The sequence below is a fragment of the Leptonotus elevatus genome, chromosome 8 (genome assembly GCF_054856555.1).
Source record: "Leptonotus elevatus isolate MCC_2025b chromosome 8, RoL_Lele_1.0, whole genome shotgun sequence".
Lineage (NCBI taxonomy): Eukaryota > Metazoa > Chordata > Actinopteri > Syngnathiformes > Syngnathidae > Leptonotus > Leptonotus elevatus.
In genome coordinates this window covers 21,273,389-21,298,533 of record NC_141246.1, presented here as the reverse complement: position 1 = coordinate 21,298,533, position 25,145 = coordinate 21,273,389, and the positions used below count along the sequence as shown (strand labels likewise).

Below are 25,145 nucleotides of genomic sequence, written 5' to 3'. Positions count from 1 at the left end.
AATCACCATACACATGCAGACGATCCTCCCACCTTCCACCACACACACACACCCACACACACAGGCTTTGTCTTCATTACCTCGCGATCGCCCCCTTGACCTTGTCATCTAATCACAAGTCAGGAAATAACTACAAAATTGCATAGTATCGTGTTGTTTTTGGTGGCCTTTTTAAAGTTTAGTTTCAGTCTAGTCCTTGTGTCAAGCTGTCATTATAATTTGTATCCATTTTAATCATGTTCATGCTCTTTTTAGTCTAATAGAGTCTTATCCGATAAAAATCTGAGCATGTTAATCTTATTTTAGTCAGACTTGTCCATGATAGTCATGATTTAGTTGAAGATAACTGATGACATTTTAGCAGAGGTAGCAAATTCAGGTCCAGAAAGTGAAAACGCCAGCAGGTAAACGAGCTCATTCACCTGCAGGTAAACGAGCTCATTCACCTGCCGGTTGAGTAGAAGCACCTGAATGTGGCGAAAGCCAAACTGTGACAGCGTTTTTACTTTCTGAACCTGAATTTGCTACCTCTGCATTTTTGTCACTGAAAACTGATGCCGTTTTAGTCAAAGAAAATTGTGTGTTGAGTCTATTTTGAAACATGTAATTCTATTTATGGTGCAAGTCTCTAAAAGTAAAGACGGAAGCAAAATGTTTCCTTTAGCAAAATCCTTTAATTAATTTATAGGCTCAAGAATACATCCATTTCGGACACGGAAGATGCTCCGATTTGAATTATTATGCTCTACAACATACTTGTTTTACCAACCAAGTATGTGAGAAGTACACACTCACACAACCATTTAAATAAAATAGCATCACAATGCCACACACACACACAAGCATTAACCCACATTTCACTCTCTCACAACAAATAGGCTCGTCATGTTTGTCCATGTTCTGTCTCTTTGTGTTTGTCTTATCAGTTGTTTACAACTTATGTCTAGAGCTAGCGTTAAACAGTGAAACATTAACCACAGCCTAATCAGTTGACATGAGCTTTCTAAATTAGAAACAAATGTTACGTTAATGTCTTGACTTCGCTTAGTTTCATTATGGAATGCTATGAGATGTTTCTTGTAATTTGCATTGTAATTTTGGGGCTTATATCCCCATCTTTAGTTCTACTTCTTTAAATGTTGAAAATTCAACAACTGTTTAATTCTTCAGTCAACACGTGAAACAAAACGGCTCGTTTACAACTTCCATCTGGCAGCAAGAAGTTGTAAAAAAAAAAAAAAAACATCAGAGAAAATAAAAAGATAGAGAGAATGTGATTCAATCCTTTGTCCTATGCCTTTCAGGGCAACCACTCTTAGCAGTATGCCACAAGCTAGTGCACATTCATCGTCTGTGTTGAATTGTGCTAACCAAGTTTTATCCCACCGTGTTTATCTTCTTCTGATCCAAAATACAGCCACTTCTCGGGATTGAGGAAATGACGATATAAATAACATGTGACTTTCTGGACATTTCGCCACATCTCGTTTTAGGGAAACAATAGCAAAGATTTTATTTTGTAAACACCGCATTTCATCTCATTTTTGTTCATCAACAAAATGGCATTACAAATTTTATTATCGTTCCCGTCACGTGACTAGCATTTTTGTTACATCTCGTCTCATCTCCTTCACGTGACTAGCATTTTTGTTACATCTCGTCTCATCTCCTTCACGTGATAAAGGTGTGTGTGTGTGTGTGTGTGTGTGTGTGTGTGTGTGTGTGTGTGTGTGTGTGTGTGTGTGTGTGTGCGTGCGTGCGTGCGTGCGTGCGTGCGTGCGTGCGTGCGTGCGTGCGTGCGTGCGTGCGTGCGTGCGTGCGTGCGTGCGTGCGTGCGTGTGTGTGAGTTTGTCCTGCACTCCAAAAAATGTATTACGTATATGTTTTTTTATGCTAGAGCATACAGAAGGCTTTTATACAGCCTCTGAACTGAAGAGGTCACTTAAAGCAATGGTAGTTATTACAAAAACGGCCAGCAGGTGGCAGCAGAGTATAAGAGATCAGCCATGTTGCAACAAGCTCTTTTTCCCATTGTTTTCAACAGCTTTGTGAATAATAATGAAGCTTAGCTATATTCTAATGCTAACTGCTGCAAAACGGAAACAGATATAAATCTACTTTTTTTCCTGATTAAAGAAGAGATTCTAATCTTTCTTTTGGTAGGTTTTTATAGCTATAGGTACAGAATATTCTGTGGACCTTACAAAATCAGTCAAAATCCAGTAAAACAGCCGGGAGCAAAAGGGGTTGCTTCAGTGAAAATGGCTGGGAGTGAATGAGTTTAAAAAATATTTTTAACCTAGAAGATTTTGTTTTCTCTATGCTCTTTAGCTTGAAGGTTTTTGGGGTTCAAGACTTATACATAGTCACTCACTTCCATCAGTAAATATAACTCTTGAGTTTCTCTGTGGCAGCTGTCATAGCCAGTGACACATGTCAATGAATAATTCATAACTGCCAGTCGACTCGCTTGTTAAAGTCATGCTTTTTTTTTTTTTTTTTAATCGGTGATGACTGTAACCCTTTATCCTTCTTCTTTGGTGATAGAGTATTTGCGTCTTTGAGGGGGTTTGCTGTCACGTTGAACTTGTTTGAACACACATCCAGAACTTGGAATCGGAGGCATTTGCAAATGTTTGCAGCAGGCTCGACCCTCACAGTGCAAACTGCAGAGGCGAGAAGCCAACTTCTGGGTTACTCTCTCCCAGCTTCTTCTTTCCATTTGGGTTTTTATTAGCAGATGCTTCTTTATCAACCAAATGAATGTATAGTGCCACTTTTATCGGGCTGCTTCTAATGCATTCAGTAAAACATGCACTAAACACGTTCTTTAAATGGTCAAATTAAGACGAGTGTGCGATGGCAGCTTGTTATGCAGCATTTGTACTGTGTTGATAGAAGATGTTTTAAATAACGGGTGGCCATTTGGTTAATTGGTGGTGACAAGCAAGTGAGTGGCTTTTTCTGTGAGCCCGCTCACAGTGTGCACATATGTGTCGCTGCCATTACACAGTCGCAAGCAGGGACCTGCTGCAAGGCGACACACTAACAACTAGCAGCACTGTGCGTGCGTGTGTGTGTGTGTGATTTTTGTGACACAAATTGCCCCACAAGACTTGTCCTCTCCCCCAGTGTGTCTTGTTTTCTCCAAGACTCTTGGAGTGCTTGTTATCCTTGTGCATGTGCAATTAGTGGTGAAGTCCATGTTGGCCCACATTTGGTGGTCAGTTCTCTCAAGTTTGCCTCAAGAGTGAAGCATCAGCCATCTCTTTTCAAGTTGTTACCTCTTCTTGGTAACTCAGCTAGATTGTGACAATTAATTTTGTGCATTTGATTTTTTTTTCATGTCTAGCATCACTTCAGTGAATTAAATAATGCAAACCTGATTAAATAATTACACAAGTCTGTCTTTGTGCTGCCAAAAAGTGATTCTGACACACGAGCGCACTCATTTGTCTGTCCATATTCATCTCATCCCTGCCCTCAAGTAACATTGTGGCGTCCTTTTTTTATTTATTAACCATGACTGTTGCTGTGTGGCTTTTTATGGTGCTTTTTTATTATATTGTTTCACATCTTCCTTTTGGAGAGGCTGAATAAGGCTGCATGTTCCCTGTATTCATACACCTCCACAATCTTGCAAGAGTTACATAATCGTGTTTTCTTCTATTGGCAGTATTCTGTTTATTTTTTTATATCACGTCAGAATTTGTTCCACTACCAGCCTTAGTCAGACACAAGCCGTATCAGCCCTCCATTTTGCCAGCCGTTAAAAACATTCAATTATGTGTCTGACAGGTTTTAAAGTTAAAGATCCACATGCCAGCATTTCAACAAAGAGGTGGCAGTTTAGTTGATTCTCTTTTTGTTACTTTTGGTCATTTGGGAGAATCTCTGTTGGGACGCAAAAGCCTTGTTCATTCCTCTGGTATTTGAATGCAAATAAAGAACATTGTTAGTGTGTTTATATCTGTGTGCTCACGCAAGGGTCTCTGCTAATTTATTGCTTGCTTTCTTGCATACCTGCCCCTCCCTCCCCGCCTTCGATCTGCTTTCCTTGCTCGCAGGTCTAGCCAGAAGGGTCTCCATCTATCTTGACAGGAGTAAACAAGGCGGTAAGTGTGATCTTTCTTTTCTTCCCACTCATTTCCAAGTTGAAGCATGCTGAAATAAACAATCATAAACTTAATCACAAGCTTAACTTTGCTCTCCCACGCCCATCTATCATTCGTGTGTCCGATAGTGCTCAGTCACTCTGACCTCTGATGAGACAAGACTCATGAACGAGAACATAAATATTATTGTATTATGTATTATGCAAGCAAAACGACACTACTGATTTCCAACTCATCTAATCCTTTTCTTCATTCTATATGAAACTGAAAGTAACCTATCTATCATACAAACAAATTCATTGAAACTCATTTTTACCGTTTGTTTGAGCACCTTAGAAGCAAAACTGGTTTTGCTGTCTACCAATGTTGTTCAAATTCCTTATAAAAAGTCATTAGTTATACTTTATAATTACTTTCCCTAAACATTAATTGAATTAGTTACTGAATTACTTATTCACAGGGTTGGGAGAGTTACTTTTAAAATGTATTCCCTTAGCTACCTGCTAAAAAATGTAGTTAGTAACGTAATCCAAGTACCATAATATTAAAGTAATGTAACGTGATTTGGATTACTTTTGGATTACTCCAATACCAAGTATGCTCATGAAGACAAAATAATTGCTATTTGCGGGTGATAGGGACCCAGGCAGCCTACAAATAGCAAAAATCCGTGTGTAATTAAAAAGCATGTATTGATTGATTGATTGATTGATTGATTGAAGGCCGTATGCTGTTTTCTAACTGTCACTGAAAGCAACCACACCTCAGTTTAGACAGATTGATGAATGGATAGAAGAATGGATGGATGGATGAATACAGTCATCCAATGAGGATGACGATGCGTGACATCAACTGCAAAATGAACTTTCATCCCAGTCACAAGTTTAGCCGTGTATATGTTGTGTATGATGTTTAAATAGTGAATTGGTGGGAGGAAGATTTTAGGTTGTAGGCTAGCGGGCTAGTTAGCAAGAAGCTACAGCGCGTAGCATGCCGCTGGACTCTCAGGTCAAAGCATTTCCTCCTCCCGTCCGTGAAGCTTTTTCAAACTGCCCATTTATGGAGGACACAAAATTTAATCTGATTATATAACGGCGATACATGTATTCCTTTACTCCCTAAGCCTGCTAATTCATAAATGTAATATGTTAGCAAGGAAAGTAATTATTGTGCTACTTTTTTTAAAAAACCTTTGAAAAAATTATTTGGAGTTGGTGGCCGTTTTTGTAATTACTGCCATTTTTCCAACCGTTCTCTGCAGTTGAGGGCTGCATCAAAGCCTTCTGTATGCTCTAACATTTATTTATTTTTTTAATAGTAAAAAAAAAACGTATAAATGTGTCTTTGGGAGACTTAAAACATTTAAAATAAAACATATTCATACGATTTTGGGAGCACTGTTCTGCTTGGCGTTTCCAGAAAAAAAAACTAGTTTTCTTCACCTTTTGTTCAAAAATGGGTGTCTTCTACTCTTACGAAAGAAAATAAAAAGCTTTTTTTCTGGTGAATAAAGAGAATAAGAGATTCTACTCTCTTTTTGTAGGTTCAGTCTCAGTGCTTATATTGTGACAAATCCCAATATTCTGTGTTTTTTGAAAGATGAATCCAAAATATCTTAAACGGCTGCCAACATGGGGAACTCAACTTCAAAAAGGTCTGGCAGTGAATTAATTAATGTTGTTGTGGGGCGAACCCAATCTCGGCACCAGTCAAATGTCATAAAGTATTGTTCATCATTACTATGTTTATAAAGGAGATCAATAAAAAAAACACTTGTAGATGTTTTAAAACTTTTAATGTTAATTGCCCCTTATTGAGCATGTCAATATTTCAAGAACATGTGATGACATTGCATGCATATCACTACAGGGACCAGTCATTTTGGCATCGAGTGCTTTGGATGAGTCCATCTCATGTCTTGTCAAAGACATGTCGTCCACATCATACGCGGCTGCCATTTTGTTAAGCCCCAAACGTCAATCTTCATTCATTTTGTTTGCGTGAAACTGTCTGTCTACTTCAGCCCACAGGCTGGCTCAACTCTGACATAGGGAAACACTTTATTTGATGGCATAATAATTTGTATTTAAGTATACATTCTTTCCTTTAAAGTTGAATTGTGAAGTTTAAAATGTTAATGTTCAAGACATTTCTACATCACGCATGATCCACCAATAACCAGATGAGTACAAAGAGCCCTGGCTTTTCACCTGTGACAGCTTGTATCTTCCCTTGAGTTTGGAGTGTTGAGGGTGAGGGAGGGGTGGAGTGGTAGAGGGTGACGTCATGCCCGTCCCCATAGACATGTAGTGTTGTATTGGCTAACATAGGACACAAAAGAAGAGGCCTGCTTTGAGCACAGCCCAAACTCCAGCTCAGACTCCCAAGAAAACTGGAGGGGGAAAAAAACAATGCACAAGCTTGACACAGAGGCTGCAATCCCACTTTGGGCCAGAGGTGGCAGTTACGAGTAAAAAAAAAAAAAAAAAGTGCCAAACTCCACAATGCATCTTTAGTTTAGTACTTAAAAGTAATGTCTATACTTCCAATTAAAAAAAGGCTGCTTTCGCTGTAGCTTTAACGGGCTGGCTATTCTTGTTGTTCCTCAGTTCTCACGACTCGCTACTTGCCTCGACTTGTGTGTGCGCCTATGCAACCCTCCATGCTCCCAGTTTGGGTCAACGGCACACACACACAACTCAACATCTGATTGGCTCACAATCAAATTTAACTTTACCTCAGACAATTGTCACATATGCAGTTGTCTTGTGTCCCTTACATAGAAGAGCAGTTAAAAATAAATAAATAATGACAGTAACGTTCCAATACGACAAAAATCATGCTCCACTATTTTCTTTACACTTTTGTTAACAGTGCTTGGTTGACTAATATTATAGTCAGAGATTTAACTAAAGGTCATCTGAAGGTGAGAGTTGATTAACATTTGACTACCTGGCTGAACTCCTACTAATACAGACTTACTAAAGTAGTAATTAGGACCATAGGCCTCCTTTACCCACCGCCTTCTTTACTTGAAATTGCATCCATACCTGTGTGTGGTTTTATTGCCAGTGTATCGTTGTTTAATTGGAAACTTGCTGCCCACTGTGATTTTATTGGAGCTGAGCCACCTTGTGTGCTGAGCTCCAGGGACCAGGCTGTTAAATTGGGAAGGAACCAATAAAATTAAAGGAGTGCGGTTGCTTGGCGCAAACCGAAGTGCTATGCCTGCGGATTATGTTGCTTCTGCTGCTGCTGCACATTATTATGCATAGGATGTCACTGGAAAAGGAGAGGAAAGTGATGGGCAAAAACAGATGCAAATGTTACTTTATGTTTAAGAAAAGTATAGTTAGTTAAGCAGTTTCATGAGCAGAGATTTATAGTAAAGAGAGTTTTGTATCATAAGGGAAATTAACCGAAACAGACGAAAGGTAAAAAACACAGTGCAGGTACTCATTTGTCACACACGTTTGTAAGCAGTTGTTATAACCGACATTGGAATAAGAACCCAATTATCATCACAACAATACACAGTGATATAACCTTTAAGGATGACAATCTGTTTTGGGATGCTAGTTTGTACAGGATTTATTATTTTATTTTATTTTTTAAATCATTGTTTATGCCCTGTGTGTTAAATGAACAGTTGTGTTTTTCTGGGGAAGTTTTTGCATGTCGTCACTGTCCTGTGAAAAACACTTATGTCAGTGACCCGCATGCGCAGAAGAAGATACTACATCACTCACAATGCTGTGTTTGCGGAAGTAAATACGTATGGTCCAGCGCGTCATGGCCACGGACTTTTATAAGTCCGTCGTCCGGGCTCATATTTTTCTCATCTCATATCTACAGAGGAGTGATGCGGGAGGAGGTAGAAATAATATTTTGTGAAAATGAGAACTCACGGAGACCTCTCCTTTTAATTTTCCCCTAACGATGATGTCACGTCATTGCCCCGTAATAAATAAGCCGTCTGTGTGGCTAAATTACTGACATCACCACCACAAATGTCATCTTTATACTTTATGTTTCAAGTGAGATAAATTAAAGTCTAATATAAAGTCACAACTGTTACTCGAAACAACTTTGCCGATTCCCGTACGTCTCCCAAGCCGTGCGGACCTCGCGGCTGCGTCAAGCATAAATCAAGCTGAATGCCCGCGCAGAGCGCATATTGGATTTTTGATGACGTCGAGGTTGGATATATGCGACCTGACCGTTCAGACTGCGGTCGCATTGCAAAAATTCGGATATGTATCCAATCTAGGACCACATATAAAAGTGACCCAGATCGGATATGAAAAAATCGGAATTGAGCCGTTCAGACTGCTATAAAAAAAAGTCAGATGCAGGTCACATTTGGGCAAAAAAATCCGATCTGGGTCACATTTGCCTGCAGTGTGAACGTAGCCTCAGTAACTCTTCCTTAGGCAAAGCACAATTCTATATGACAGAATAAAGGCCTATATAACAAATGTGAGTGGCGAGACAAAATAAGAATGACTAATGCAGGACCATAGCAACCAGCCGGGCTTGTATAGCAGCACTATATCGTTTACAGACTCAAAACATTGCATCTGTCTGTGAGTAGACTTGCACGGTTTCATCTTAGGAGACAGTCAACTCTCAACTCAACTTTGTTTATAGACCATAAAAGCAGCCACAATTGAAACATCATGTTCTATATGGGTGAACATGAAAATAATAGAAAGTCTTGATTTATCACGGTCTTGTTCAAATGCAACAACATTGACATTTTGAACACACAAAAGACAAGCAATAGTAAATTAATAATAATGACAAGCTTATACTGTCCAACTGCCAAGATCAATGTTGTCAGTTCTCACCACTCGAGTTCCTTGATCTTGTGCTGCAAGTAATGCATCAGCTGCTATGGGCATAAAAGGGGACAAACTCATGGTGTGGCCCCTCATCCTACCCATCCTGCAAAGAAATTCAAGCACCAAATGTCCAAAAACTCAACAAATTGAATGGGATGCAATAATTGCGAAGCTGCTGTTAATTAAGGGATCCTATGTTAAAAGGTAACTTGATCTGTTAAGCTATTTTTTATTGAAGTTGCTGACTCATTCCTGGGCCAAAACTGAAATGTGGGAAAAACTGTTTAATGCTACATCTACACAATTGTGCCTTAAATAGTCGTCAATCTTTGCACATTTTTGGCAATTATCTTCAATCATGTACAGTATACGGTAACGTATTTAGGAACAAATGTCCGAATTTTGATCTAGGAGTGGTGCATTGGACAAAGAGGAATCTATTTTCCTGTCTGTCATTGACTGCCCCTATTACTTTTCCACACTTTTTTTTCCTTTTAACTACATCAGCAAAAGTAGGACACCTCTTGTCTTCTGAGCTTTTCGAGTCGCACACACTGACCCTCTTTTCATTTGTTTGTGCCTCCTGGTACCTTGTTCACATTGGCGCTCTGGGAGTTTGCTAAATCCAGCATTAAGGACCTATTGGAGGACAGAGGCACTTGACTCAAATATTGCAGGAAAACACAAGAGGCAAGCTTTTCATACAGAAAAGCCTAGTGATTAGTAGAAGTGTAGTAACCTCTCTGTAAAAAAGTTCCATGTTTGATTGTGTATGGAAGCCATTTTTTTTTTCAAGTCAACAGTGGCACACCAATAATGAAGTCTGACAGTGTGAAACGTGAGGCAGGAATTTTTTGTATGTACTTCTCAGTCCATTCATGAATCAATTGGGAGTTGAACTAGACTCTTCATTTGCCCTGAATCTTAATTCTTAATGTCTTCAAGAGCCTTTGGACATGCCTTGCGGGAACTGTTTACCAACGGCCATTTTATGTGCACAAAGCAAGGTCCATCAAGGCTTTTGTGGTTGACTTTAGTGTCTAAGAACTTTGATCAGCTAGAGAGTATTACTAGAATAGTGGAAGCTGTTGTAGGCGTGGAGATGTGATCAACTATATTTAATCACGTGGTCCAATATTTGTCTATGCAGTGTACTGTATGTTACAAACTTACTTGATCAGTGTAATTCTAAACAATTGTGTTATGACCACAAATCTTTGTTTTACAGTTTAACAATGGCAGTTGGTGTTGAATTTAGATTATGTGATTACAATATTAGTTGTCTTGTACAATTAAAGTTGCTCTTGCTTTGTTGCTTCATTGCAGACTATTGATTTTTTTTTTTTTGCCATTTTGCATTAATGAATGGTAATTTACAATGGCAAATAAATGATTTTGATTGCAACTATATATGCTTATTTACTACAATGGCGTATTAGGGCCATGTATAAATATATATATATATATATATATTTTAGAGGGCGGGGGGCAATGTTCAGAGAAGAAAACGTTTTCGAGACAAAACTTGTAAATTTTCGACTTTATAAAATGACAGATTTGTGATAAAAAAACTCAGAAACTTTTCGGTCGGGTTTTCAAATAAGGAGATAGTAATGGCTTTAACCATTTAAGCATTCGCACTTTGAAGCGTTGGCTACTACCAGCGACAAAAACGCCTCTCTTTGCAGAGGTCCGCACCCTGAAAATCAAGCATTTAAGTTAATTTGTTAAAATAAATATATACAGAATTATTATTTACACATTCATAAATGTTGGTATTTTTTTGTACAAGTAGTTAAGTTGATGTGTCGAATCTGCTCGAATCTCCGTCATTCACTTGCATTTACCTAAAGTATGCCAACTTCTGATTGGTTAGTGTTTAGTCAGCTGATATGGGATCAGGAAGTGTTGTCGCTCTAGGTGCCGTGTATGACGAGTAAAGTTTAAATTAAGAAGGAATCCGTCTATATCCTGCCTTTTCATTTTATAAACCAGGGGTGCCTACACTTTTTGGCCCCAAGATCTACTTTTCAAGCAGCCAACCTCCTGCGATAATTGCGAACATTGAACTATATTTACAAATTTCTTATGGACCACCATGAATGAAATATTGCGATCGTGATTTCACGACCGGCTCGCGAAGCGGTTTCTGAATGGAGAGCTCAGCCTCATTCATTTAACTGCCGCTGGAGCTCTCATTCAAGTGAATGGGAACACACGACCAGGCAAATCCATCCACAAGTACCTTGTAAATTGAAAATATAGTTCAGCTTTGTTGTAAAACATTATTATATTTATTGTATATACTGTATTTTTAAGACTTTGGCTTTGTTTTAAGGTTGCATGTTGCCATGCAATCTACCAATACTACGCGATCGACGCATTGAGCGCCCCTGTTATAAACAGTGTCCCATTAGAGTGACACTGTCCTGCAGGTTTTGGATGATTCCCTTCTCCAACACAGCTGATATATGATCGGCTCATCAGCAAGCTCTGCATCAACCTGATAACAATCCTGTTGATTGGAATCAGCTGATAGCTATTAGACTATAGCCACGCTACATGTATTTCTCGTAAGAGTATTTTTTTTTTCTCAGAATATTGCCCCCGCCCTCTAAAAAAATATATATTTATACATGGTCCTAATAAGCCGTCGTAATTTACAACCCAAAAGTGGCCCATGATGTATACAACAACAAGAGACTTGAATATGATGCCCAGTGGTATGTAACTGTGTGAAATAGCTTAGGTCTAGTAACATAAATAGTATTTATTTTTTTCATTAAGATGATTGCCCTTCCTAGTACCTTTTCACAAGTGTTTTGATATTGACTATTTCTTGTCCAACAAGAACTGGGATTGCATTGTCTTAATTTTCATTATTTTATATTCTCCCAGTTGTACTCAAGCAACCTGTAGAAAATAAGTGATACACCCTAGATAAGATTTAGCTTCATTTAGTTTTGAAAGTTCAGTCTTCAAGTGCTGCTGAATATTAAAGATACAGGAAGGTGTTCCTTGTTGGGAATTATCCAAATGGTTTGCCCTTTGTCCACCTTCATCAAGTCATGGAGTCTTAATGCAGGTTATGCTTCATTTCGCAAGGCCACTGTCAACTGCGCACGTCACTCACACCTCTCTGCCCCTCAGAATGCCAAGGCAGTCATCTAAAGTTTAGATAAATGCCATGGCAGCGGCGTGTCAGAGCGTACGCATAAATAACGTCATCTGTTATCAGAGGCGCATGCATGCTGGGAAAGTCCCTCGTAATCCTGGAGAAGGCTTCCTGCAAAAGCCCTGGAGGACGTTTTCAAAGCAAACAGGATGAAACGGAGCGAAGGAGCCGGATGGTTTAATGAGCTCCACTGTTTGGAAGAGCAAGTCCATCACTAGAGATAATGGTGCAGAATAAGAATAGAGCATACTGCCTTGTCCACAGAGGGGAAAAAATAGAACAAAGATGTTCATGCAAAAGGAATAGATAAATAGATTTTAAATGAGGCATCATCTCAGCACACTGGCGCAGGAACAAGATCATCCGGCACAACTGCTCTTATCGTGTTTCCCCCTCATCTCTGAGATTCAGCAAGAGAAAACACACTCGTCTGCGTATGTTGTCGTTTATGTTTGTGATAGCATTAGTGAGGGCAAAATGTTTGATCTTGAGCAGCGGTAATGCTGAAAAGTCCCTAAGAGAGCAAAATGAAAGCATCTCTCGCTAGAAATGTGAAAGGAGGAAACGTTGGCCACGTTGCTTGTTCCCAGCGCTTTCTTAACAACTCCATTCTACACATTTTGATTGATTTTCTGTGTGAGGAACTAAATCGCTGTCAGACCCACCAAGGTGTTCCCTACAAGTCACAATTCTCATTTTAGGAGGCTGACTGATGACCTTAATAGGCAAAACTCATGGGTCTGCTTTGACACAATCTATTTTTTTTAACACTGACCCTCAGAACTTTCCTTGTAAATGTTTTGATGGAATTAGGAGGTTGGACCGAAAAGCCAAACCGGGTCGTGTGAGTGCGCGCGCGTGCAAGAGAGTGAGAGATGGCAACAATAAATTGGTTTGCAGACCAGAGGAAAAATTATTCAATTTCAAAATTGTGCATGATAATTAATGTTAGTTTTGTAAATGCGTCTGGAGAGGACAACTCAGTATTCAGTGCATGTGGTGCAACAGTTCTCAGAGGAGGAGAAAAAAAGTCAACAACTCTTGCCACCTGCAAACAAATCTTGGCACGAGTGGTGCAGTGGTGCAAAATGTTTAAAGTTATTATTTCTAAAACGACAGACACAGACAAGCATATTTGGTTCTCAGTTCTCCAACATCCCAAGATGCTGCCAGCTTGCAGATGTTTACTTCCTCTCCATGTATTATATTCTTTACTGCTCAGTGGCTAGGTGTTGACTTTACTTTGAAAAAAATATGAAGCCACATTAAAAACAAAGATGATTATTTTATTTGTTGGTGACTGTAAGAATATCCCCTCTGTGTGCTGACATTAAACTATTTGGTTGGAGGGGAGGATAAATAAATACTAAACGAAATCAATTCAAGACCTTTACTTGTTTTGGTTCCACTATATTTATGACATACATTCTATAGGTTCCTCCCCCCCACCCTACCCCCGCAAAAAAAAATACAGATACATTTAAAGAAAGGCCTATACATCCCAATGTACCATTGCATGAAATTAATGAAAATGTTCTAGTCTTCTAATTTCCAATTTGTAGTTCCTGATAGTAAAATCGCCGCAAAAGGGTGGCTGATATACATAACTGGCACTTGGGAAAGAAAAATACAACTTAATCAGCTGTGGCGCTGCAATGCAAGGAAGGCATTGTCCACGTACGCATCACGAGCTGCGTTGGTTCAAAGAAAATGAGTTGCTTGCTTGGATTGTTTTGATCAAGATGCAGGAACAAGAGAAACTCAGGATTGATAAGCAAAATGTAAATGAAAGATTAGCGCTTGCCGGCGGAATGTAATGAAGGTTTTTCCCCTCGTTAAAGAGAAACTGCGTGATGGGTTTTTTTGTGTAAAGGAATCTCCTGCTCTCCATCTGTCTCGCTCTAACCCGCATTCCCTCATCACAGAGCTGCCAGCTTCAAAGGGAACCAACGCCCGCTTGCTCTCTTCCCGTTGCCTCTGAGTTGAACCAGCATCAAAAATGCCCCCCGTGCGACTGCCAATGTGTCGCTGACTGAGCGAGCACGCTTCTTTTCTATGAGCTGTTTTTTTTTTTTTGCATTTTCCCAACATGCAATTCCCCACACCCGCCCGTGCCCTCATTACCGACGATGTGATGCCTTAGCGGGCCGGATGATGTCATAGCGGAGGAATTGAATCTGCCGCATGGGACCTGGGATTTCCTGACAAAGTAGAGCAGTGGAAAGAAACGCCCGCTACGCAGATGCACCACTTTCGTTACGTCACGACTCATAAAGGGGGCTGAAGCTTTTACAAGAGTGATGGAAGCCTCATTCTGTCGTGCCGTGTCCTCGTATTTGTAGCAAATTACAAAATGCCGACATCAGCGTGACGGCTTGATGCGGTTACTGATTGCAGAAGAAACGGAGAGGAAGTGATTCAGGGCAGAAAGAAATGAGGCGTACTTCATTTCATGAGTTTGACGAGGAGATGGTTGCCATAGCATCCGTGCTGAGGTGGAGGGAGAGAAGCGTGACTGAAACCAACAAGGGTGTTACTTGATTTGCTGAACTTGCTGAACATTTGTATTAGCCCCAAAAATCTCACTACTGTAAAAAATATCTCAAAACAGCAGCTCAATCTTGAATACTTGCTTTAAGTTGAACTCTGAGCCTTCCGCAAAGCACAGAGCAGCGTACCTGAGTATGATTTTAGACAGACTTATTCTGTGTGTGTCATAAGGCCAATGTTTTACAACTGTTGCTAATGGGCATGCTGCAGAGTAGGTGAAAACTGCCCACAACCTTCTCCAACAGATTGCCGGGCCACTGGGGAGCATGCCTTTCAATTTGTTTAACAGATGCTTACCCAACATACAGCAGTCACACTAAATGGCAAACATTAAGCTGTTAGGAAACTTTTATAGGTGAAACTTGTTACAAGCTTGTTGTAGCACTTGCTGGACTGGTGAGGGCGCCACACATTATTTGGTTATACATTTACGGAAGAGGATTAGGGCCAGCGAAGAGAGACAAGTTTGGCAGGATTCTCACTTTATTCTCAGAATTCTGACTTAATTGAATTCTGAGATTAAAGTCAGAATTTTTATTTTAAAGTTACAATTAAGTGAGAATTCTGAGAATAAAGTGAGAATTCAGACTTTAATCTCAGAATTCTGACTTTAAAGTGAGATTTATGACTTTAATCAGAATTCAATTCTGACTTTAGTCTCACAATTCTGACTTTAAAGGCAGAATTCTCATTTTAAAGTGAGAATAAAGCTAAAATTCTGAGATTAAAGTGAGAATTTTGACTTGAATATCAGAATTCTCACTTTAGTCTGAGAATTCTAACTTTTAAGTGAGAATTATTACTTTAATCAGAACTCAATTCTTACTTTATTCTCAGAATTCTCACTTAAAAGGCAGAATTCTCACTTTAAAGTCAAAATTCTGAGATTAAAGTCAGAATTATGATTTTAAAGTGAGTGTGTTGACTTTAAAGTGCGTATTCTGAGAATAAAGTCAGAATCCTGCCAACCTTCATTCTTCCCTCTTCACTGGCCCTAATCCTCTTCCGTATACATTTGATGTCGCTCAATCCCTGAAAATGCTTTTTACTTAAGTGACACATTATTAACAATGCGTGTTTTTGTTCAGTTTTGTCATAATTATTCATCAGACAGCAGCGCAATCACAGCTGCACTAATCTTTCATTTACATGAGACAGCAAGAGCATCTTGCCTCCAGATGTGTTTACGCGCCTTCTCTTCCGAATTAAGTCAATGATTTCAAAACAGTACTTTCAATTTGTACTCGCATATTATGTACACTCTTCAAGTCAACATTCAAAGTGTGGTCAAAGCTGCCTTCTACTATATTTGAGTTGATTGTTAAGTTTGTGCCTGATGGCGACTGTGTGATTGTGTCTGCAGGTGCCGGCATGGTCGTAGACTGGGAGCAAGAAACTGGCCTCCTTATGACGTCTGGAGATGTTCGAGTTATTCGAATCTGGGACACTGACAGGGAGATGAAGGTTCAGGTGTGTGGCACTCCATTTTTCTATTAAACTGGAATGGATTCCCACTGCAAGATTGAAGTGACGCCATTCCAATTCTGGGGGAATCCGGTGTTTTCGGACGTGGATACAAATCTGATATTTTTTTTGAGTGCATCTTAAACACATTAAAGAGTATACCTGCTGAAAATGTTAACTACAGAGAAATGATGGCCATAGTGTAAAATATGGGTATAGCTATCATTAAATAATAATATGAATAGTAATGCAAATGTTTCACTCCTTTCAAGCAGTGAGGAGAAATGTTAGCCCAGACCAACTAACCGAATGAAAACGCAACGTGCTATAAACAAAACCTTAAAAAAAAGACTTGAAAGTAAACTTTTGGACTGGGACACTTCTTTCTTTTGGTCTGGTCAGTGTTAATATTCTGACATTAATGAACCAAGCTTTATAATTGTCTGTAGATGGCGGCAAATAGTGACTTTTATCAAAATGAAACTCCTCAACTCACGACCTTCCTCGACACCAAAATAATACTTTTGTTGCTTTTGCTTAAGCACAAAGAAGGAGATGTGAGTTAATAATTGTATATATAACAAAAGATATGTTCTAAAACAAATCTGCACGTGTGTGGGGATCGCTGTAAACTGATGCTATTTTTTAAAGGGACAATGTGTAGAATATAATGCCATCTAGTGGTGAACTAATAGAATGCAATGACCTACGTTTGAAGCACGTGCATTTTGCAGCACGCGCGCTACGGTGCCTCAGTGAGACCACAATTCGCAAGCCTAGCACCAATGACTACGTTTGTGAAGTTCTTCTCCTTCGGGTACCCGTAGCACAAAGATGGCGACCAAACATGTCAGCCTCCTGTAAGGTGCGGCACAACCTGCTGTTGATGTGATAGAACATCTTTTTTGCATATTACTGAAATTGAATGAACTTTGATTTGTTTTGAAATATTAATAAAATAAAATTTAAAAAAGCATCATTAGCCGTCATTATGATTGAGGTTTGGCTAGCCAACATGGCGTCTTTGTTGTGACGTTGTTGTCATTTGTTGTGTCTGTGCGGCAGGACATCCCGACAGGAGCGGACAGCTGCGTGACCAGCCTGTCTTGCGATTCTCAGCGTTCACTCATCGTGGCCGGTCTGGGGGACGGCTCGGTTCGAGTCTTCGATAGGAGAATGGGTCCAAACGAATGGTAAGGCGCGTCCAGTCACTTTTTCTGTCTTTGCATGAAACTTGCCAGCTTCTTGTTGAAGTTGAGGTCAAATAGATGATTACATCTCCTGGCATAATTGTGCTTTTGGAATCTTTTTTTTTTTTTTTTTTGGGTGCCGCTTAAAGGGAGAAGCATTTATTTAACGTTAGCCTCACTCAGCGTTCTCTCTGTTAATTTATGGTTTAAATTCCTTCCATTCTTCTTCTTTTTTTTTTATTGCGTATCATTATTTAAACACATTTAGGAACACTCACAGCAGTTTAATTGTGCATTTACTCCCACAGAGCACTACATTATTCACTTTTCTAATCTATATTTATTATATACAGCGTGCTGTAAATCTCCCCCTCTTTTAGTGGACCCTGGTGGTGACACTAAGCCCTCCTAGTTGGTTAAACATCATTTTCATTTCTGTCCCAATGGGAGGGAAGAAAGCAGTTGAAACATGAAGTGCTCAATAAATCTTTAAGTCAAGATGATTAAATAGATCCCCGCAAGCAAGGACAGTAAATTCTTCACTTCTCCACTGACAGACGAGCACACGCAGGTCATGTCCAAAATTATTTTGACTGTAGTTTGTTGTTTATTAAGTCAAATGTTGTTTTTCTCTCATCTGCTTCCCAAACCAGCTTTTATGGTTAAAAATGGAAACGAGCGCTTCGGTTTTCTTCTCATGGTGCCACAGTGCCACCTGGTGTTTATACACCGCCGTTACACTTGCTATCCTCCAAATGAACCATGCATGCTTAAGGCTTTCAACCCTCACACCAATCATTTATGCATCATAAACATTGTTCACACTCTTGCTATTTGTTATTTATCACATAGAATACAATGCATCAATGTAATTTGAAGGTGTTATTATACAGTATAGTCAGTGTCGGGACTGAGCACTGCTCTGAATAGCAAAAAAAGTATCTTGTGTTTCCCCAAAATGGTTTAGAAGCACATCGTGTAACTCCATGACTTCCTTTAAAGGCATACTTGACTCATTGAGCCATTTTCAGCAATAAAAACTTCATATTTTGTCCAAAATTAATTTCATAATTTCATTATTTTTCATGTACTATTAATACATTTTAAAACACATTTTTCCATTTGCTGTCGACTGAAGACGACCAATCTCAGCTCACCTGTTTTCTGGATTTTGTCAGCAAACTGAGCCATGATTGGTTGTTACAGGTGATGTCATCTCCAGTCGACTGCAAGTGGCAAAATTAGTTTTGAAAGGTATTAATTGTTCATGAAAAATAATGAAGTTATCACTTTATTATACACAAAATATTATCTTCTTACTCTTGGAAATGGCTCAATGAGTAGTTCTGTCACTATCGAATATTTTTAGTATTGATTATTCAATCACCTAATCGACTAATCGGATACATTTTAATTTTGCATTAAAGTGTATTACAAAAGCATTTTTTGCTGATTACTTTTTATTAAGCAGTGATTGGTGTTTATTTCGTACTTCGTATTCGTATAGTGATTTTAAAAAAAAAAGGGTGGAATTGATGTTACCGGATCGCTCGAAGATAATCAGCCTTCTTTCATGAAGGACTACAGAAATCAGTGAACAATTACTGTTGATCTGCTGAAATCAGAGGATTTGGACAATTTTAAGTTGGAAAAAAGGCTCCAAGCGATTACTCGATTATTAACTCCCAGGCCATTTTCACTGAAGCAATCCCCTTCACTCCCGATTGTTTTACTGAATTTTGACTGATTTTGCAAAGCCCACAGAATATTGTGTTGTTTTGCCATAAAAACATGAAACCTACCAAAAGAAAGATTAAAGTCTCTTCTTTCATCGGGGAAAAAAATATATATTTCTATCTGTTTCCATTTTGCAGCAATTAGCATTAGAATATAGTTAAGTTTCATCATTATTCACAAATCTATTTTAAATTCTGAGTAACTGAGGTGTTTTTTTTTCAACATGGCACTGGTTCATTTCCTATGCTTTGCTGCCACCTGCCACCAGTTCTGTATGCTCTAGCATAAAAATAAAAATAAACATTTAAAATAGAACGTATTTATACATTTTTCGAAGCAAATTAGTTAAAATAGTTGTCGATTAATTTGATAATCGTTTTACTTGTCAATCAATCGATAAATTTTGACAGCTCTACAGTGAAGTATCCCTTTAATATAGTTTATTGGCAACAAGACACCACACGGTAGCAGCAAACTTTGTCGAAAAGAAATTACTTAGCATAGTTGTTTGGCACAAAGTTGCCACAAAATGGTGTCAAAGTCAAACGTTTGTTGCCTCAGCACATTTTTCACTGCTTAATTTTCTACCTTTTCGTGGTTATTTAGTGAACAATCTTCTTGTCAAAGCTGTACGATTTATAGTGAACATGATCTGTAAATGGTATCTGCCGCTTCGATTTCCAAACCATTACAATTTCTGCTTTGACATGTTGAGAGGACTTGTGGAATATGTTCAACCGAGACGTATTTGTATGTGTGTGCAGTCGCATCATGACCTACAGAGAGCACGGCGCCTGGGTGGTCAAAGCTCACCTGCAGAAGGAGCCAGATGGACATATCATCAGTGTGAGGTGCACTTCCGCTCTTCTTTGCAGCTTGCAGAAGATAAAACGCTTCCGATTTGTGTCCCGTGTTGACCCTTCTTGTCTTGGTTCGCTAGTGTCAATGGAGACGTTCGATTCTTCGAGCCCCGCACGCCAGATTCGGTTAACGTGCTGCAGACGGTCAAGGGCTTAACAGCGCTCGACATCCACCCGCAGGCTAACCTGTTCGCCTGGTGAGTTGGTAGCTGTTTGTCTCAATGTGCCCCGCCATCAGCTGGCAACCAGTCACGGGTGAGGTCGGCTTCAACTCACCTGCGACTCACAAACACTATGGAAAATAAATGGATAAATATTATTTGTTATTATTATTATTATTGCCAATCACTTCATAGATTCTCTCGTCTGGTTTCTTGCTTCAGCTAATTGACGTCCCATATTTTTGTTCCAGTAAACCACAATGAAAAGTGGGACCTGTTTCTTTTTAAGAGAATCCCTGAGTGCCAGTTGGAAATGTTGCTGCAAGTGTTTTTGTTACATAGTGGGGTCAACATTTCAGGATTTCAGTTGTGGGGCCATTTTTCTGGGCCCCACAAGTTTAGACTTCTTTTTGAGGGTCAGGACTTGGTTTTAGAGTTTAGTTTTGAATTGGGTTATGGTTGAGGTTAGGGTAAGAAATAGGGGTAAGCAATCATTTTTGGTGGTTATGGGAAGGGGCTAGGAAATGCATTATGTCAATGAGATGGCCTCACAAAGATAGTAAAACAAACTTGTGTGCGTCTGCCCCGCAGTGGCTCGATGAACCAGTTCATCGCGCTTTATAACGCCAACGGTGACGTGATCAGCAACATCAAGTACTACGACGGCTTCATGGGACAACGAATCGGGGCCATCAGCTGTTTAGCCTTCCATCCACACTGGGTAATAAACCGGACTCAAGTTCATCTCCACTACTTGATCACATGATGGAGCTGTACACGCCTTCTCAAAACTAGAATGTGCCTCAAGTTCAGAATTCCTCTTGCCACTATTTCAAGTGCCCTACATAAACCCCAATTACATTTCTGATGTTTTAGGAGGCTTTTCCTGTTTTTGCTGTTTTTGTCCCAAGTTACCCGAGTAACTGTAAATGTATCTTTTTACGAGCCACTTCTGAGTGATGCTGAATTCCAGTTTAGTGATTGTCTCCTTTCCTCTGTTTCCCTTCAGCCCCACCTGGCCGTGGGCAGCAACGATTACTACATGTCCATCTACTCAGCTGAGAAGCGGCTCAGATAACACGCCCAGCGTTCATCTCTGACACCCCCCCAAGCCCCTCCCACCCACGCCCACTTTCACTACCAAAAATCCCGCCTACTCTATGACTTGAGAGACTTTGACCCAGGCTGTACATCACCTTGTACATATGCAACCCCCCCCCCTCGAATGTTCCACAGTTGGCTGCTGACAAACAACATATATTATTATTGTAATTATAATGATCCTCATTCTTGTTTATTCTTCTCCTCAAGCTAATGATTGTAGACTTGGCAGTGCTGAGGTGTGTGTATATTTAAATAGAGATGAAGAGAGGTTGTATTTTAAAGAAGCGGTACCCGCTAGTCACTGAGGCTCTTCTTGGCCTTACAGCGAGCGAGCGAGCGAGCGTCACTACCTGAATGACCTTTGAACTCCACCTCCAGTTGGAGGTGACACGCAGAGGACTGGCGACCTCCTCAATCCCATCTTCAACAGTTGCACCACTTGGAAGGATGGAGATGACAAAGTCATTTTTGTCCTACTCATCGAGTGAGGTTGTTAGCATAAGTGATGAGCATAATGCTATCAAACGTTAAGAAGCCCCGCCCTCATCGTCGCCCTCAGTGTGCCAATCATATTTTTGATGAAGTGGGATGTTTCTGTTTGCTTATTGAAGGATAAATCTCCCTTATTGTGTTAGTTGACGTCATGAATAACCACCAAGGAGTTGCAAGAGGTTCAAACTATTTTTCCTTTTTTTTCTTTTTTTCTTTTTTTTTAGATTGAAGTGAAGTTTCATGTTCAGGTTGAATTCCCAAACCTCACTCAGGTACCTCAAAAAAGAGCAGCCACATGTTTGGTCTCCAAAGGATGAGCCAACAATGTGCCTCTTCACGGGGGCGACCGCTTTGCTTTCGGTTTGATCATTTGTTTTGCGATGCTGTTTTAATTCCACTTGTATTTTGTGTGCCTTGGTCTGGCTGAGGTGGGTGGAAAAGAAATGTGAACGCCTTAGTTTCATACACTGTCTCACACACACACACGCGCGCTTACACTTAGATGGCTCTCCCTCCTTCCACTTCCATTTTCAACTCGTCACAGCAGACATGGCAAGCTTTGCTTTAGCCTGTCAAGGGACGGACGGACGGACGGACATGTGGACTGAAGGTGAACATGGAAGAAGACACTCTACAGTGAGCTTTTTCTCTGCGCTTTAGCATCACACACACACTCAGCCACTCTAGTTTTGGCGCGGGATCTTTGCTCGCAATGTCCTTGCATCAAGTTTTAAGATTTTAGTCCAGAACGCAAGAGACTGAACGTAGTGCAAAGGAACAGTGAAAACAATCAGGTTTGTCTCTCTGACTTCTGCCTGTCTTGTTGTCTGGTTTATGAAGCAGGAGGTGAAATAAACCAAATACAACGTTGGATGTTGCTGTCTTGTTGACTTGTTGAGAGCACAGCGTGGAGGAGGGGGACTCTCCCGATCGCATGTTGTTTCTTTAGGAACGCTACGAGGCTTTCTTTATACCGGTTTCATGTTGCTCGGCAGAGCGCAAGTGGCCATTCTATGTCACTACGCACTCAATGTGTTGCACGACATAAACAACAATGGCAGCATACGTACAAATAAAGTTTCTACAAAATGTATCAAACTGGAAATGATTTTTGAAAAATGAATCTCACAGTTTTAGTAACAATCAAATAACTTATATGGAGCAAACTTGTCATGACAGTCGGGGTTCCTTTTAATATTTTTTTTTTTTTGTGTGTGTGTGTTTCTATTTTGTAGTTTCCCCGCTTTGTTTATGATCATGAAATAAACATACATTTCAGACAAACACATAGCATAGGCTATATGCCCCAAAATGTATATTCTACGCTGGCATAAATGTTCATCAGCACCCCGAAATTGATTTCACTACGCCACCGACAAATAGTCCAGAAGTATCCAGCCCGCAAAATATCAGTCAGAACATGAACCGGTCTGTGGCCGAACGAAGGTTGATGACCGCTGGCCAAATTCACCCAAATAGCCTGCATACAATAAGGCCTCAGATTTCGGTCAAAATACTCCTTTTAAGTAGCACTAAGAAACTTTTCAACCTTAATAAAATATTTGTATAACTCTTCTGATGAAGCATCAACTTAAAATTAATTGGATGGTACCTTTGCCATGGCCTGAAGGGGGTCTGCATCATTTTTACTGGCACTAAACAACTTTGAGGAGGATGGTAGGAACACTGCCACACAAAAAACTACAAATGTGCTGACTGCTTTATTGCATACGTCACTTCCCCCTTTACCCATTCGTTAGAAAGCCAGAAGTCAATTTGAATGTTGTGAGCTAAAAAATGACGTAATGTGCTTGTCCTCATGAGAAACGTGGTCTTCCTTCAGGCATAACATTACCGACTTTGTCCATATGGCGGCGCCATAATCAACGTAAACTGAAAGTTCCTTAGTGTTGCTTTTAAGGTCTTAAATCATGTGTAACAAATAACAGTATGAATAAAGTACACGTTTCCTGAATCTGTGGACTCGGGCGAATCGTACAGTTTTTCTATTTTTTGTCCCTTAGGTTCCTCGATGCCACGGGGCTTAAAGAAAAATGTTTATTTAGTTGAAAATTGTTATGGTGGGAGTTTGAAGAGCAATGACATATATTTGACCAAATGGGCTTAAATTAAATACTAGAATATGTCCTTTAGAATGATAGCACACAACAGGATCAACCACAGAGAAGTGTCTTGACCTTAAACCAGGATCAATGTCCAGGACCAGTGTCAAAAATGTGGTGTTGTGGGGGGGTTTAACAAGTGGGTTGTTTCTCATTTACTTCATGTGATAACCACTAAACAGCTAACCAGTCTGATAGGTCTATCATATAAAAACATAAACTAGGGATGTAAAGGTATTAAAAAAATAATAACAATAATAATAATCACTTGCCCACCCAGATGGTACCTACTCTGGCCCATTACGTACTTTATTGTCAGATACAGTATCCAGAATTTGCTTTGTAGCACTGTCATACACAATAGACAAGTCCAACTTCTGCCGTTAAAAGGCCTCACTGATTTTGTTCGGATTTTAGAAAGCTCCTCGTTTAGTTTTCGGATTGAGACAAAAAAAGTATTTCAGCCTGACCCTGTTATAGCATGACACGCAGTACCAGTGCCCGGATGGTAGGAGCACATATCCATTGGGGTCGGAGATGATATTCTTGGCCAATTGCAAGGTGTTGTTGTGATAGGTGTCTTCAAACAGATTGTCCGCAATCTTGGAGCAGATTTGAATGAAGTGTCTCGGTCCAGATTTTGCAGTGACTGCGAGGCAGCTAAATCATACGGCATTACAGAATAGCAGCACACTGAGGATGAAAGGTGAAAAACAGAAGGAGCGCCTGCTCCGTGACCCCGAATGACCTTTGGCAACGGATAAAATATATTCTGGAGGCCTCTCCCAAAACCTTCATTTCCACTCAGCTGTAGTGTTCATTGTGTTTCAGACATCAGGTATAATGAATATAATTATGCTGGTATATCGGGCAATATTGAGGTTAAAATGGTTACTCTTGGAGCTCACATGTTTTCTTGAACCTACTGTACAATAAAGCTTGAAATAAGAACTATTGTGAGGGTTGACAATCACTTGAAGAAGATTGCAAAAATTAACTATCATTTAGAATATATTTCCATGATATATGTTATAGCACTTCATTCAATATCAATAAAAGCATGTAAAAGTAGTTAGCAGAGCAGTTAGAGAGACGTGCCCAAATCGTGTACAGCCATCCATTTTCTGGAGCGCTTAAGCTTCACTGGGGTCACAAGGTCATGTTCTAACAATAGAGAAAAAACTGTGTAAAATGAAGGAAACACATTTTTCATTGTACTGGTTTGTGTGCAAATGTTTGGCCACTTGTAGGACCCCAGAGTTTCATTAATCTGCTACGTTGTCATGACGACTGAGTCATTCTGATGTGGACACCACCAGGGGCACCTAAG

The 25,145-nt window shown here is 39.8% G+C and overlaps 1 protein-coding gene across 4 annotated transcripts in view; it reads left to right on the top strand.

Moving 5' to 3' along the window:
- Positions 1 to 22,565, top strand: part of rptor (regulatory associated protein of MTOR, complex 1) — a 166,320-nt gene extending 143,755 nt beyond the window's left edge. For 2 of the 4 annotated variants that reach the window (XM_086083497.1, XM_086083494.1), the window contains exons 30-36: positions 4,068 to 4,115; positions 16,048 to 16,154; positions 17,214 to 17,341; positions 19,840 to 19,926; positions 20,016 to 20,132; positions 20,688 to 20,817; positions 21,106 to 22,565. In XM_086083497.1, the coding sequence (XP_085939623.1) occupies positions 4,068 to 4,115; positions 16,048 to 16,154; positions 17,214 to 17,341; positions 19,840 to 19,926; positions 20,016 to 20,132; positions 20,688 to 20,817; positions 21,106 to 21,174 (686 nt within the window). In that variant the 3' untranslated portion in view covers positions 21,175 to 22,565. The remainder of the gene's footprint in view (positions 1 to 4,067; positions 4,116 to 16,047; positions 16,155 to 17,213; positions 17,342 to 19,839; positions 19,927 to 20,015; positions 20,133 to 20,687; positions 20,818 to 21,105) is intronic. The other 2 variants (XM_086083496.1, XM_086083495.1) reach the window with 1 other exon arrangement.
- The last annotated feature ends 2,580 nt before the right edge of the window (positions 22,566 to 25,145 follow it).